The sequence below is a fragment of the Nycticebus coucang genome, chromosome 10 (assembly GCF_027406575.1).
Source record: "Nycticebus coucang isolate mNycCou1 chromosome 10, mNycCou1.pri, whole genome shotgun sequence".
Classification (NCBI taxonomy): domain Eukaryota; kingdom Metazoa; phylum Chordata; class Mammalia; order Primates; family Lorisidae; genus Nycticebus; species Nycticebus coucang.
Window position 1 is genome coordinate 13,572,711 of NC_069789.1, and position 13,520 is coordinate 13,586,230.

General features: G+C 40.1%; 1 protein-coding gene across 8 annotated transcripts in view; it reads left to right on the top strand.

Annotated features, from left to right (window-relative positions):
- RGS7 (regulator of G protein signaling 7) overlaps nucleotides 1-13,520 on the top strand; it is a 520,788-nt gene that overhangs the window by 239,179 nt on the left and 268,089 nt on the right. For all 8 annotated transcript variants that reach the window (XM_053607467.1, XM_053607468.1, XM_053607469.1 and 5 more), the window contains exon 3: nucleotides 10,301-10,397. In XM_053607467.1, the coding sequence (XP_053463442.1) occupies nucleotides 10,301-10,397 (97 nt within the window). The remainder of the gene's footprint in view (nucleotides 1-10,300; nucleotides 10,398-13,520) is intronic.

Sequence of the window (13,520 nt, forward strand, 5' to 3'; positions counted from 1 at the left end):
CTCTTGCCTCAGCCTCCCAAGTCCCTGGGACTATAGGCACCTGCCACAATACCCTGCTATTTTGTTGTTATTGTCATTGTTGTTTAGCAGGCTTGGGCCAGGTTCAAACTCCCCAGCCCCGATGCATGCAGCTGGCACCCTAACCACTGAACTACAGATGCTGAGCCCATACACACTATTTTTTAGGGTGCGCAGCTAAAGTAAGCATCATCATTGGCAGGATGATGCTTTTATCCTTTTTATGTGTGTTTGCCTTACCTTCAGGCTATAATCCCGTTTTTTATTTTCTTTTGAGAATGACAGCCACAGACATGGTATAGGTTCTTGATCTAAGCCAGCAGGAGGGACCCAGGCTCAGGACTCACCACTCATACATAAGGCGGCAATGACTAGAGGGTCATCCTTTTAATCACCCCTGGGAAAACTACACAAGAATCATGCCAAAGGCATCTCTGGGACTCGTATTACAAATAAATTGTCATAAAAGTAAATTCCTTGTGTAATATTTCTTGATGCCACATCATTAAATATAGACATGCTTATATATACATATATACTTTAATCCTTGCCTACACTTCCTCCCTAGCCCTCATGGTTTATCTCAGTGGAAGCAGAGCACAGCCCTACTCTGCAACTTTTATGCTCTGACAGGTCCTGCCCAGAACAACACCCTTAGACCAGGTTTCCAGAGAATATTAAGCCCGGATGACCTAAGGCACAGACTGTATGTAGTAAATAAACCTCTCTCCTGTGCATTTGGAATGCAGCTAGTCCTGGAGCAATCTTGAAAGACCTGAGAAAATAATCCCCAAAGCGATATGCTGCAGCGTTCCAGGTATTCTGCAAAGACGGCATCCTCTGAATGCCAAACGCTGCCTCCCAGAGCTTAATTGTTGCCAGTGGTTGAATTTCTTGTTCTCAGTCCGTTTATGGGAATAACAGAGAAGCTTTTGGCCTCTACTGCACGTTCACTCTAAGTCTGGTTTTCCAGGTGGGAGTAAAGTGCACGGGTGCTGGAGGGAGAGAGAACATTTGTTTCACGGGCATCTATGAGTCTGTGGTGCACAGGGGTGAGAATTGATCAGATTTTTGTCATGAATCTCAGCTGGGGTGGACCACTGTAGGAAGGACACTCTGTGTCAAACTGTGAGAAAGGCTGGACCTGGGAAAGAAGGATGAGACAGTGTAGGTCAGAATTCATGGATTTATAAATACCCTGAATATGATAATCCTGAAACCCTAAAATGGTGGGGTTCCTTTTAAGCTTCCACGAGGCAAGTATTAATAATGAGAACTATGTATGAATTCAAGTAGCAGGTAAGGTACATACAGAATTTATTACCCAAGGATCATGGAAGCTTAAATGGTTTCTAAAAGATTTATAAACAACAAAGACATAAATGGCTAGGAAGAGGAGCTGGGCTTTACATCAAAGGACTGGAGCATTGCAGTGGTTCTTAGGTGCCAAAGCTATTGTAAATCCTTGTGCCCTGTGGGAGGGATTGTGAATTGTGAGGCCCCTTTCCTTTGGCGAGAATGTTTTAAAATGTCAAATTCAGCCAAGAGCACCTTGACATCTTTTATTAATCCTTCCTGCCAGAATCTCAGAGATTAGCTAAATCCAGGGCACGTTCTGCATTCTAGGCCTTTTCCCCTCATCCAAATCAATAACTGTCTTTAGACACTGTTTCCTAAGCATTCCTAGCTGGTGTCATTGTAAAGGAATGATTGGTCTATCTTTATGAAAGCTAGTGGTTGCTGAATTCATATTGATTCCAGAAGCTAAAATAGGAGAAAAGCTTAAATAATCCAAATAGAAAAAATATTAATCCACCTCATGGCAAAACAACACTAGCACCAACATAGAAGCACAACACAGAAATATAAGAGGTGAAAAATGGGGGTCCTTCGTAATTTTTCATAGCCCATGCTGCAGATAGCAAAGCTGTTGCAAATCATCAAGGGATTTAAAATCTAAAGAGAATGACATATATGCATATAAATAACTTAATCATGAGTCATATAGAGTAAGGTGGGGGCAAATATTTTAAAACTACAAATAAAAGTTTTGAGTTCAAAGAGGCTACGATTATATTCAGCTGGGATGGGAGAGGGGCAGGGATAAGGAAAAGCCTCCAGAAGAAGGTAAAATTTAAAATGATCCTAGAAGTGTAATTGGATTTCCATAGACAGGGATGGGAAAGGAAAGAGTGCTACTGGTGGGATGAATGGTATGTGGGAAGATGAGGCAAGGAGCAATTGCTGAGAATGTTGGGAGCACGAGACACAATTCAGGGGATCATATTTTAGGGCTGGACTTGTTAAGAAAGGTTGGCATCTGTTGTTAAGGCCACCTGAGAAGAAAGGGAAAAAGCAGTTCGAGGAGAAGGAAAAAGAAGTTTATTTCTTTGCTGGCAAAGGAGGAAAATAGCAGACTGTCATCTCAAAATCCAAATTCCTCCCCATAGCAAATATAGAGCTTTTAAAGGGAGGGTCTCATTTCTAGGCTAATGATTTTAATTGTTCCATCTCTGGTGAAGACAAAGCCTGGGACGCTCACTCGACCCCTGCCAGGCACCCAGCCTCTGGCCCATCTCCTACAATGTAAAGAACAAAAAAGAAGTCACACTTCATAGATACAAAATATTCCAAAACCCTAAGATACTTTATCACATATATTTAACACCCTTGTTATGTTTTACGTCATGGGCAAACACTACCTTCAGCAAAGATTACATGTAATTAACCAGGCAGTGCCCTTGGTTGTGTTCTTTCTTTCTTTCTGTCTTTTATACCTGTGAAAACTCATTCAGTTCTTTTGCTTGTCTGGTTTTTTATACATCAATTTTTATCTGTTTTTAGCTCTCTAATACTTAGCAGTCTTCCTTTCTCACTCTATCTTGTTTTTTCCAGACTGCTTTTCTAGAATTTTTTTTGCTATAGAGCTCTATTCCCGCGTTTTTCATAAAGCTTTCATATTGAATAAAATGATAATGAACACCGTTGTTTTGTCTTCCCAATGCCCTTCACACTACACTTCCCTCCAGTGTTTGAGGTCCAAAAAATCAGCGTACAGTATACACTACCGGGGTGATGGACCCAGTTATAACTTTGACTCAAACAGTACAAAAGCAAATCATATAACCAAACATCTGTACCCCCATAATATCCAGAAGTAAAAAAATCAGAGATTTGTCTCAAAACGCAGGTATAAAAATAAGAGAGAAAAGCAATTTCTGCCCAGGTTCCTGGATTATGAACTGTAAAGCTCAGATAGTAGGGGCCGCTGTGTTTGCTGTTCTATGCATTGGAGAACTAAGAGAACATTCTGGGCTGAGGGGAAAAGTGATGTTATCACAAAAAGAGGAGCTGGAGGAGGCAGTAAGAATGTCCTGAAGGTGGTCTGTGGCTGAAACCTGCTCATATTCCCATGTTTGAGTTTCTTATTTGACTTTCGTTAGAGACTATTTCTCCTTTCTCTGCCTTTACTGCTGAATTCAGAAGGGCAAATCATTTTCTTCCCTAGAAAGTCTTCCTGAAGAAAAAAGAGATATGAGCAGATTTAAAGTATGAAACATCTGCCACTGTGTAATTGCCCAAGAAATCCAAGAAGTAACCTTAGTGATCATTTCTCCCATTTTCATAGCTAGCACTTAACACGGTGTACACACAATTTGAAAGTATGTGCACAGAGGAAAAACCCCGTTCAGTATGCCCATAGAGTCTTTCATTTATATCTTCAAATGCCTGTGCTTGATGGTGGGTGTCAACATGAAGCTGGAAAACTTTCTTTGAAATTGTGATTGATTCATTTCTTTTTTAGAACAACAGAGTACAAATGTTTTTGCTTTACTTCCCACCACCGTTTTGCCTGTAGTAAAGGTGTCTCTGTAAAGCTATTGGCTTAATGAAATCCATAATAATGAAGTTCTGGCAAACACAGCTACAAGTAAATGTAATTAAAAACTCCCCTTGTTGTTTGGAACATTAGAGGACTGGGAAGGTTTCAAGGCAGCGATTCTGTTTTCATCAGTATGTGAGAGCCTTGTTTGGCAGCCCCACTTGAATAATTAGTGACTGTTTTCCAAGAAGACGTACACACAGAAAGTGCCTCCTCTTTCATTCTGTCGATATGCAGGCAGGGGCTGCTTAACCTGAGCAGTGTTCAAAAAACATCACAAGCCCTGAAGTGACATCTAAACTATTCCAGTGGAAAGGCTAAGTATGAAGTCCTGGAAAAAGAGCAAAGTGTTGAAATTCAATCATGCCTTTCATGTCGAGAGCTTGCACATGACAGTGAACTTGAGTGTTACGTCTATCAGCAAGAAGACAGCCTCGTAAACAGCCACTAATTTACTCTCATGCACTGAAGGAGGAAATTCCTCTAATAAGCAATTGAAGAATCTCCACACCAGATAGACCAGAAAGAGTATTTTAACCTATGTGCATTGAGTTCTTCTGTCCTACTATTCCCAAATCTGATAGTTGATTTTTTGGCCACAAGTTAGATAAAAAGAAAAAAAGCAATTCAAATATGTTAAAACCAAACCTTTAATTTAACTTTTACTTTCATTCTGGGTCTTTCAGAAAAGGTACACATGTGCCTTAAAAATTCAGCAGTCTAGGGTGGCACCCATAGCTCAGGGGGTAGGACGCTGGCCACATACCCTGGAGCTGGTGAGTTCGAACCCTGCCCAGGCCTGCTAAAACAACAATGACAACTGCAGCAACAACAACAAATAGCCAGGTGTTGTGGCGGGCACCTGTGGTCCCAGCTACTTGGGAGGCTGAGGCAGGAGAATCGCTTGAGCCCAAGAATCTGAGGTTGCTGTGAGCTGTGATGCCACGGCACTCTACCCAGGGCAACAGTTTATGACTCTGTCCCCCCACACACACCCCAATAATTCAGCAGTCCCTCCAATTCCCTCCTTTATTTTTGAGTCCCTATTATGGACCAGGCACTTTATATATTAGCACTACAACGATGAGTGAGGTAACATTTCTTTCTTCAAGAAGTTCATATTAACAGATGATCATACCAGTTAATGAAATGTGAATTATTCTATCTTATGGTTATAAAATAATTTTGAACAAGTTAAACTACAGATATTCTTTTTTGTTTGTTTTTTTTTTGAGACAGAGTCTTACTCTGTCACCTGGATAGAATGCTGTGGTGTCATAGCTCACAGCAACCTCAAGTCCTGGGTTTGAGTGATCCTTTTGCCGCAGCCTCCCTAGTAGCTGGGACTACAGGTGCCCACCACAACGCCCAGCTATTTTTAAAGACAGACTTCCTCTCTTGCTCACGCTGGTCAATCCACCCTCCTTGGCCTCCCAGAGTGCTGGGATTACAGGTGTGAGCCACAAAGCCTGGCCTAAGATATTCTTAAAACTACTTTGCAAAGGATAGTTATTTTACTTTTATCACACATAGTAAATCAATTTGTATGGAAAAAATGATAAAGCACTGCAAATAGTACTCAATATATTTCTTGGTTCTTCTAAAAAATTTCAAGAGGCAAATTCGTCAAGAAAATAGGAGAGCAGAGACATTTTCATTTTGTCAAAAATGGATGCATCTCATTTCCCCCTTTTAAATATGCTTTTTTTACAGCTTACGTAGTCTTTGCTTATATGCACAAATGTTTTTCCTGATGTTTTTTTCTAATCAAATCTCCTATTTTTCAGGGACCAACAGAAGTCCAGTGTTCTACAAGTAAGATAAGATAGAGCTTATCCATAGGCATCTCTGCCTACTTAGTGCTTGATAATTTATTGCTTTTAATAAATATTTGGCACTTGAATATAGTTGTCTTTGCCAGCCGAATTGTATGAGAAAAAAAGGTCTGTGGCTGCTTAGCACAGTGATGAGAAAATAAATCACTTTCATTACGATGATATGGTGGTGGTGAGGGTGGTTGTGATGGGGATCGCGGAGATGGTGGCATTATGGTAAACAGCATTCTCACCCTTGATAAGCCATATGCTGTTACTATTACCTTAATTTCATAGATGAGAAAACTGAGTCTTAGCATGATACACTAACTTAACCTGTTCAAACAGCTTGTAAGCAGCACAGCCAGGATTTAAACTCAGGTCTGACTGGCCTGAAATGCATGCTCTTAATCAGTCTAAGATTTGCATTCAAATTAAAATGTGCTGACAGGTGAAAGCAAATCAACGTGTAAAAGGCCCTGTTCATTTTAACAGCCTCATCTATTTGTCTCTGACAGGGAGTTGTCTCTTTGCTTTAGTGAAGAAAATCTGAACGCTGATGATTATTTCCAGACTTCAATAATTTTGTAGCTTGAAGACATCATACAGATCATGCGCTTCTAACTTCTTGTTGTCATAGCAAAGACAAACCCTGACACCGGGATTTGCTTTGAGAGGAAAAACTGTTTATTGCAGGGTGCCGCACTAGGAGAATGGGTGGCTAAGGGTTCATACAGGCAAGGGTGCAGGGATTTGCAGAGTCAGTTAAGGGCTAGGGGATTCTGGAACTTCCTTATCCATTTTCTAGGTCTAGTTGGTCGGAGTCTGTAAGGTCTATGTGACAGCAGCCAGAGTTTTCCATCTGCTGGGAGTCTAGGTTTCTGCAAAACAACTCAAGCACGCATGTCAAGATGCGATCTTTAGATTCTGTAAGGAATCAAACATCTTATGACTAACTTACTTGGGTGACTACTGTTTAAGCTATTATTGTCTTCTTGCTTAGCAGTTTATATTCATTTACTTCTTTAATTGCAGTTTCAGGTTTAACTAGGGTCTGGAATTTCCCTTGAAGGGATTTGAAATTTTTCCTTTAATTCCATGTTTGGGGGAGAGCTCAGCAGGCTCTCAGGAGCGATCCCTGCTCTTTTTCAATACTTGAGGTACCTGAGTCTTTGACCTTAAACGAAATTGTTCCAAAGAGTTTTAAATATTTATTCATCTTACTTCTTTATTTTATTACTTAAAAATGTTTTTTTGCTATTAATTTTTTTATTAAATCATAACTGTCTACGTTAATGCATTTAGGGGGTACCTGTGCTGATTTTATATACGATTTGGAATGCTTACATCAAAGTGGTTAACATTGCCTTCACCTCACTTGCTTAATTATTGTGTTAAGACATTTACACTCTACTCTTAACAGATTTGACATGTACCCTGGCAATATACATGATAGGTGAGGTCCCACTGATTACCCTCCGTCTGCCAAACCTTCCCCCTCCCCTCCTCATACATTTTTCTATATCCAGTATGTTCTATTATTTTGTCTGCTTTTAGCTTCTTTTTCTTATTCAATTGTTATTGCTAATAGTGGAAAAGCAGATAATCCAGCATGTTTAATCTGTGCTTACTATAAAAATTGATAGACTGAATGTTTGCAGTAACTTCAGTAGATAAAGTGGCTGTGTTTTTATGCAGCACCTATGTGAGGCCATGGCAAAGTTTGTAGATAAATCATATTGAATTATGACAAAAACAGCTGAATATGTTTCCATGATCACATTTTCAGTCTAGAATATAAATCCTATTTTTACTTGGAGTTTGAATTTTCTTTCTATTGAAAAATAGGAAAATTTTAAATTAGAAAAACAGAAGGTTTTGAAATACAACTACAAAGTCACTTTCCATTCCCAGCCTCCTAGTCTCACTCCATTGGGATCCAATGAACTGAGATTAGGCATGACTTTGCAGAGAAAATGACCCTGCTGATAGCTGTGAACCTTAATTCAGTCCCTAACCAGAGGTGATTGTTTCCGCAACCCTAGGTGCTGAGACGATTAAAGTGGAGAGTCAGAGAGGTTTCTATGTCCGTCTAATCCAGCCTGGTTTAAACCATTAAGCAGATAATACAAGAGCTTAGAGGCTGATACCCTTCAAGGCAAAGCAGCTTATTCTGCATTTCTGAACACTGTGTCGGGTCAATCAAGAGCAAATACTAATGAAATAAAAAGCCTTGAGAGTGTATCTATTTTCATGTTTCTGTGGTTTGATGAGGTAGCTTCACCACATGAGAAGAAGCAGAGAATCAGGTTATCACTGGGGTCTTTTGGAGATGTTATAAAAATACCTTCCTTTTCTACTTGACTTCTGAACCACCTGAGAACCACAACCAAAGTGAAAGGCACAAAGGGGTCACAAAATCACCTGGATTGCTAATATAGCTGCTCTTGAAGCGTGTTTGTGCACAGGTGAGCTTTAATCCTGAAATCTAATCCTGGGCAGACTTGCCGACCCCTTTATATCAGCAAAGTTGGATGTGAGCTTCCAGCTGAGAGAAGAGGAATGGACCCTAGGGGCCAGTCTGCCCTTCTTAACACTTCTATCTGATCAGTCAGCTCTGCTCCCCTGGAGTAAATTAGGGGCAGAAAGAGGCAGGGGGATTAGGGTAGTGGTGTTCCTTCCATACAAAAATAAATATGAGGAAGATGGAGAGTAAGTATCCCCAAGTATCAGGGCCATGTGTGTGTGCACATTTTTAGTTCCATATTTATAGTCCTATCTGTGTACCAGCCTTTATATATGTCACATCATTTAGCATTAAAATACTATATCTCACCCAGCACCATACAATCCCACGAAAAACCATGAGAGAATTATGAGGATCATTATCTCCATTTTATGGATCAAGCAAATGAGTCTTAAAAGGGTTATTTACTTGCTTATTTACTTGCTTACTGAACATGGATAATAATTAGAAGGCTGAGAGTGAAATACAACCTTCATACTTTAGAACTTGCAGTTCCCATAACCCCAGTTATTTGTCATATTAATAAATTTGATGATTCTTATCCAACCAAATTAGATTCCTTAGTTGAAAACAATTTTGAAGCTACATTGATTGGAATTTGATAATTCATTGATGTAAAGTTTAGAGTGTGATTTTATTTAACTTTTTTTTTTTGAGACAAAGTTTCACTCTGTCACCCTTGGTAGAGTGCTGTGACAGTATCATAACTCACAGCAACTTTAAACTCTTGGGCTCAAGAGATTCTCTCGCCTTCTGAGTAGCTGGGACTACAGGTGCTGCCACTGTACCTGGCTAGATTTGTTTGTTTCTTTGTTTGTTTTTTTATTCTATTTTTTGGAAAGGATAGGGTCTTGCTCTTCCTCGGACTGGTCTTGAGCTCTTGAGCTCAAGCAATCCACCCACTTTGGTCTCTCACAGGGCTAGGATGACAGGCATGAGCTATTGTGCCTGGCCTCTTTTTAACTTTTTCCATTGAAATAATTTTGGACTTACAAAAATGATGCAGAAGTAACAGAGTTCCCATTCTCCCTTTACTCAGCTCCCTTAATGTTAACATTTTACCTAACCATGGTATAATTATCAAACAAAAGAAACCAACATTGCTGTAACACTATAAACTATAAACTTTCCTCAAGTTTCACCTTGGTTTTGACTATTGAGTGTGAATTTTTTGAAAGCATGACCTGTGTTACATTCATTTGTATATCCATAGTCTTCTATGGCAAGCCTAGTTTAGAATCAGTGATCTATGATTCTGTGAATAAATGGAGTTTGGGTTCCACCCTTACAACTCGTGTAGGTTTTTGTGTATGCGCATCTCCCAGGTTTAGAGATTGTCTGAGGCCGTGATTGGAATGAATATTATTCGTAATGAAATTCCACATTAAACTTTGTATAGCACAGCTTCTTAGAACTGAAAAATTTGCAAAAGAAAAAGAAAGAATGGAATCTGCTAAATGGGTAGAAGGCTATGGTATTACATCATTATATCGTGCGTATGTGTGTGCATGCACCTGAGTTGGGTTTATATCACATGTCAGGAGGTGTCTGGGCAAGAGGAGCAGCAGTTGCTGCCTTCAGTGTAATTTCTAGGCAGGTTTTAGAGCTCTAATGTTATACCAAGTCACAGAAATTCTTTTCCTTGACGAGGTAGTCCAACCAGGTCTTTCAAGTCTTCTACTTTCTTTTGCACTGAATTTGGTAGAGACAACATCAATAAAGCATCAATTTGCTATGACACTGGTTTTTGACAACTTCAAAGATCAACACTTTTTCATCTCAACCTTTATACCAAAATATATGAAACCAGAAGAAAGGCAACATTCAAGGCACAAGATTCCTATTAATAGCTTCAGGGGCCCTAAAATGGCCATTTTTCTTGTTCCCTCTATGTCCTTTTAATGCAATTTAAATAATTAATGTGACAAAGTCTAGAAAGGCAAGAACGGGGCATTATTCTTGGTTGGGCAAAACTAGAATGCAAAATTATTGTGGCAGCCAATATTTTCTTCAAAAGTTCAACTTTGTAAAAGTTTTAATTATCTTATTGTTGTGTAGATGGAAGATGTCATCGCACGGATGCAAGATGAAAAGAATGGTATTCCTATTCGTACTGTCAAAAGCTTTCTTTCCAAGATCCCAAGCGTCTTCTCTGGTGAGTCTGCATGGAGCATAGCTCTGCTTTCTCCTGCATCTTTCATATAACTATTGAAAACCAACTCCAGCCATTCGCTATGGAAACTGTCTCTCTACCCCATTAGTCAGTAACTGTAGACAAAATGTCCATGGCCTGTTTATGACAGCAATGACATTGAAAATGAAAGTAATACGTAAAAAAATCCTGACACCCCAAATCATGACTCTTCTCTAGGTTAGTTTGTAAAGAAAGAATAAACAAAGGTGAAGTGACAGAAAATGATATTAAAACAAATAAAGGAGTATAAAACAATTTATGTAGGTTATATATGGAAATGAGGAGGGTGAAAAAAATTAGTGATTTTCTTTTTCTCTGACTGAGAAAGTCTACCTACTGAGCAGTGAAGGGTTGAATTTGAATGATGAGGGAGAGTCACATCAGCTCAAAGAACAGAGCACCACCAGCTATGCTGGCACAATGGGGCAAGGACCCAACTGCAGAGAACAGGAGAGAAGAAATAGGGTCAACTAGAATTGGGTCAGGTTATGAGGGTCTTCGAAAACCAACCAAAAGATTCCCATTCTATTCTATGGGGAAATATGGAGACATCTAAAATTTTTGGCAGAGGATGTGATGATGAAAGCACTGGGGATAAATTGGCATTTCAATTCCATAAATTGAAAGACTGAGCGAATGTTTGCAGTAACAGCCTCCCTTGGGTGGGGAGCCACTGAGGTAGGGGTAAGGCTTTTGCGGGACCAGTTTCGGTGCCAAGGTTCTGGTATTCAAGGGCTGAAGCAATAGAGAGGAAAGAGCATGAGGATTTGGTGAATAACTGGGTGTGCAGAATAAAAGAGGACCCAGCCCAATGGACCTTATTTTTTTTGTCTTGTTTTAAAATGGGGAAAATGAGAGATAAATCATTATCAGACTTAGAGAAAAACCGTAGGTTTGATTGGAAGTAGGCAGAGAAACCCAAGGCAAAATAAAGAGTGAAGAGTTAAAAATCTATGCTCTGACTCCACGAACAATGAAGACCCCAATTATGGGGGCTGGGGTGTGCTGGGCGTGGCCTCCAGGGGCTTAGGGAAGAGGCCAGATGAATGGCCAAAGCCTCAACCGTGAGTGCTAATAATCGGGAGCTGATTCCTGTCAGGGTGCTTGATGGGAATCTGGTGTGTCGATGCTTCCCTGTGAACCAGCATCAAGGGAAGAGTCATGACCAGGAGGCCTCCAACCTCGGGAAGAGTACTGGATCAGGACTGGAATATTGGGAAAAAGCAGGAGCTGGTGTTGGAGTTTTAGAGCTACGTTGCTCTCAGAGAGAAGAGAGGGAGCTTGGAGCAGGTGAGAGCTAGCACAGAATGAATGACATTTTGCTCTAACAGGATGTGTCCTCTTTCTCCTGTTACTCTTATGCCCACTTTATTCCAGTTTCTTTTTCTTTTTTTTTTTTTTTTTTTGTAGAGACAGAGTCTCACTTTATGGCCCTTGGTAGAGTGCCGTGGCCTCACACAGCTCACAGCAACCTCCAACTCCTGGGCTTAAGCGATTCTCTTGCCTCAGCCTCCCGAGTAGCTGGGACTACAGGCGCCCGCCACAACGCCCGGCTATATTCCAGTTTCTTGCTCTTCCTTAGTGATGGTCTAGAGTCTCCAGGGGTCCGCAAACTGCTGCATGAGGCAGTGTGATTGTATTTGTGCCTGTTTTGTTTTTTACTTCCAAGTAAGATATGTGCAGTGTGCATAGAAATTTGTGCATAGTTTTTTTTTTTAAACTATAGTCCAGCCCTCCAACGGTCTGAGGGACAGTGAACTGGCCCCCTGTTTAAAAAGTTTGAGGACCTCTGGGGCTCTAGACTTTCCATGTCTGTGACTTTATTCCCTATCTTCTCTCCTCACCTTCCCCCTTCCTGGCCATCTTCAACTGTTAAATTCCACCCATTCTTCAGAGAGCTCCTTGGAGAAGATCATTCTGAGCTTCTAGTCCCTGCACTCTCAATGACCTTGCATTTGGCCTGTCTGATAGCAATTATTATGCTCCCCTTGTCTTAAAGTTATTTTGGTATGTGTCCTATATCCCCAGGTAAATCGTAAATTCCCTTTGTCCAAGAACTCAGAGAGTTAAATATGCTTTTAAAAATAAATATGAAAATGTAGCTCATTTTTCATGAGCCAAGAAAAGGGATGAACTTGTCTGTTTCAGAATACAAGCAGATAAATTCACTAAGTTGTCCACCTGTATTGGGAACAATGATCAGTTCAACCACATGTGGCCTATCCAAAGACGCTCCATTTCAGGAATTTCTATGAAAATATACAGAGTAAACAAACGCAGTTTGCTCATCAGATTAAGCTGGGCTGCAGGTTTGAGTTAACTATTCTGTTGAAGTCTAAAATTTGTCATTGAGTTCTGCAGATAGCAATACCTCAATGGCAACCTGTGGGAAGAACTCTTGGTTGACAATGTTAAGATTTTCATTAAAAAATAAGATAGGACATAAAGTCTGACAAAGAACCCTGAAATTTCTGATCATTGTTTTAATGTTCACTGACATAAAACAGTAGTGGTACCTAAAGAATAGAGAAGAAATCATGACATTATCTCATATTACTGGGGTTTGGTTCAAATTACCATTTTTTGTTTCTTAGAAACCTCTCAGGAGCCTTCTGCTTACAGGTTCAATTAGATGCTTTGCCACAGATTTAATTGGTATGTTTGGTATTTTGTCTAGAATTTGTCAGCCTCTTTAAATTGAAATTCCCAGATTATAATGTTCTCAATTCCCATCCACTTTATTAGAAGTAGTCTTTTTTTTTTTTTTTTTCCTGCAATTTTTTTCCCCAGATATTTCTTCTGGTCCCTGGGGATTTTTCATTCCTCTGTTCTTACGTGACCCAATTTGTGACTCTTCTGCTGCGTGCTCTCCTGGCTCTTTCTGTTTCTCCCTCCAGTCCCTGGGCCTGTGACACGTTCTGTTGCACAGCTACTAATGCAATAAGGGCTTTTCTCACTTTGTCACCCATAATGGCATCAGAAACCAACAGTGACGAAGGCTGTGCTGTGTGAGAGGAGGTTAGGGTAATGCTACAATCCGTTCCACAGGGAAGGAAGGATTTCAGATATGGTTCTCGTCATTTT